The sequence below is a fragment of the Alligator sinensis genome, unplaced genomic scaffold (assembly GCF_000455745.1).
Source record: "Alligator sinensis unplaced genomic scaffold, ASM45574v1 scaffold895_3, whole genome shotgun sequence".
In the NCBI taxonomy this organism is placed as follows: domain Eukaryota; kingdom Metazoa; phylum Chordata; order Crocodylia; family Alligatoridae; genus Alligator; species Alligator sinensis.
Genome location: NW_005842210.1, coordinates 67398 through 69208, shown reverse-complemented (window position 1 = coordinate 69208; position 1811 = coordinate 67398). Strand labels below are relative to the sequence as shown.

At 38.5% G+C, this 1811-nt stretch overlaps 1 protein-coding gene across 2 annotated transcripts in view; it reads left to right on the top strand.

Annotated features, from left to right (window-relative positions):
• COL14A1 (collagen type XIV alpha 1 chain) overlaps window positions 1-1811 on the top strand; it is a 179582-nt gene that overhangs the window by 154453 nt on the left and 23318 nt on the right. For both annotated transcript variants that reach the window (XM_006026800.2, XM_025207819.1), the window contains one exon: window positions 72-143. In XM_006026800.2, the coding sequence (XP_006026862.1) occupies window positions 72-143 (72 nt within the window). The remainder of the gene's footprint in view (window positions 1-71; window positions 144-1811) is intronic.

Below are 1811 nucleotides of genomic sequence, written 5' to 3'. Positions count from 1 at the left end.
AGGAAAATCACTGTTGTTGAGCATCAATATTAAGCAATAAGTCAGTAAGTATTGCTTCTTTCTCCACTTAGGGAATACCTGGTGCTCCAGGTGCTCCAGGTATTACTGGAAGCCCCGGGCCTCAAGGTGATGTTGGACCTCCTGTAAGTAAAATGTCTTATTTTTGTATGTATCTGCATTCTGCCATAGGTCCTAACTGCTGCTGAGATCATTACAAACAGCTACACAACACTTAAAAAGTATCATCCATTTGCTCATGAAGCTCTTGCAAACAAAACCCATGGGTTCCTTCTCCATCTCCCCCCTAACTTCCTTCAACTTAGATTGTGAACTTACTTTCAATATTTTGCAGAAATAAGTACCTAGATGTATCAAGGAAAGATGCAGTTAAACAAGCAGGTTAAAAATGTGCGCGATGTGAAGTCATATTCTGAATGTAGTTGTTTCTTTCCTTTCCATTTGAAGTTATCCTGGGGAAAAGAAAATACATTGTTTATTATTTTGACTGCTTTCCACAAAGACACCACTATATCTGAGTGGTCTGATGTTATTTATCCTGGTGAACTAGTGTTTCACTAATTCAGTACAATGGACTTAGCTGCTCACTTCTTATTTGCAGGGATATACATGAGATCAGAACCAGGCTCTCTTTAAAATGTAATTGCGGGGTTCAGCAACAGGACGTTTTGTCATTGACTTAAATAAGACCATAATTAGGCCTTTTATTTTATTCAGGAGAGGATCTAACGCTAAGTTTTGCTTTCAGATTTTCACATTTTATGCATCATAGACATTTTTAAGTTAAAAAATCAGACTATAAAATGTGTGTGCATATCACACAATAGGCACAGATTTGGAAGATTTACTTCTTTGTAATAATTTCACTAATATTAAATATCATATTACACAGATTTTCTTCTGTGTAATAAATGGCTAAATTATCCCTCTTCTGTGTAACAGTTTAGCTGATATTTTGTAGGTGTTGTTTTGTATTTGTAATTTAATATTTGAATGCTTGCTTACCTGGGTTGCCCGGTTAAAACAAATTCCACATATGATAAACTTTTTGTTTTATTTAGTAAGTATCTGAATCTGACCATGTCCAGCTGCACCTCTAACTTGATTTGCAAAGTAGAAAATATTTTTTTCCACCACTTCAGATTTTTTTGTTTCAAATGCAGGGGTCACTTTAGTTGTTTTTACTAACCTTAGTGATAGAAATATTTGTCTAAATGGTACTAAAGAGATTTGAAGATAAAACACGAGCCAAGGTAACAACCTAACACTGTATTCCAGTGTAATAATCTGGTAGCCATTGAAGAGATTTGGCAAATCTGCAGTTTATTATTGTCAGTGAATAACATGCTTAATCTTCAGTACCAGCCTATTTACATGTTCCACACACTGGATTACATTTTTCAAACTTTCACTTACTCCTATGGATCAAAATTTGTGAGTGCCTGAAGCCTTATCAATTCTGAAAAAAAGAGGCTGGAGGGGCGAACAAGGACAGAAAATTAAGGGCTGTGTCTACCAGGAAATACTGAAGGGGCATGCATGAAAGTAGGAATGTTTTAACCATGTGACCAATTCATTTGTCCAAAGTGGTCAGTAGTGTAATTGGACTGGTGGGGAGGGGGACCACCATCCCCTCTGCGCTGCAGCTGGCGCTGCGCCCTAGAGAGGGATGCCAAGCACTAGGGAGGGTAAGATGGTGGTCAGTCTACCTATGCTGGGACTCAGACCTTGGATGCTGCTGCTGTGTCCCCACACCCATCCCCTGTGGCCGAGTGGCACAGGACCATTCCTGC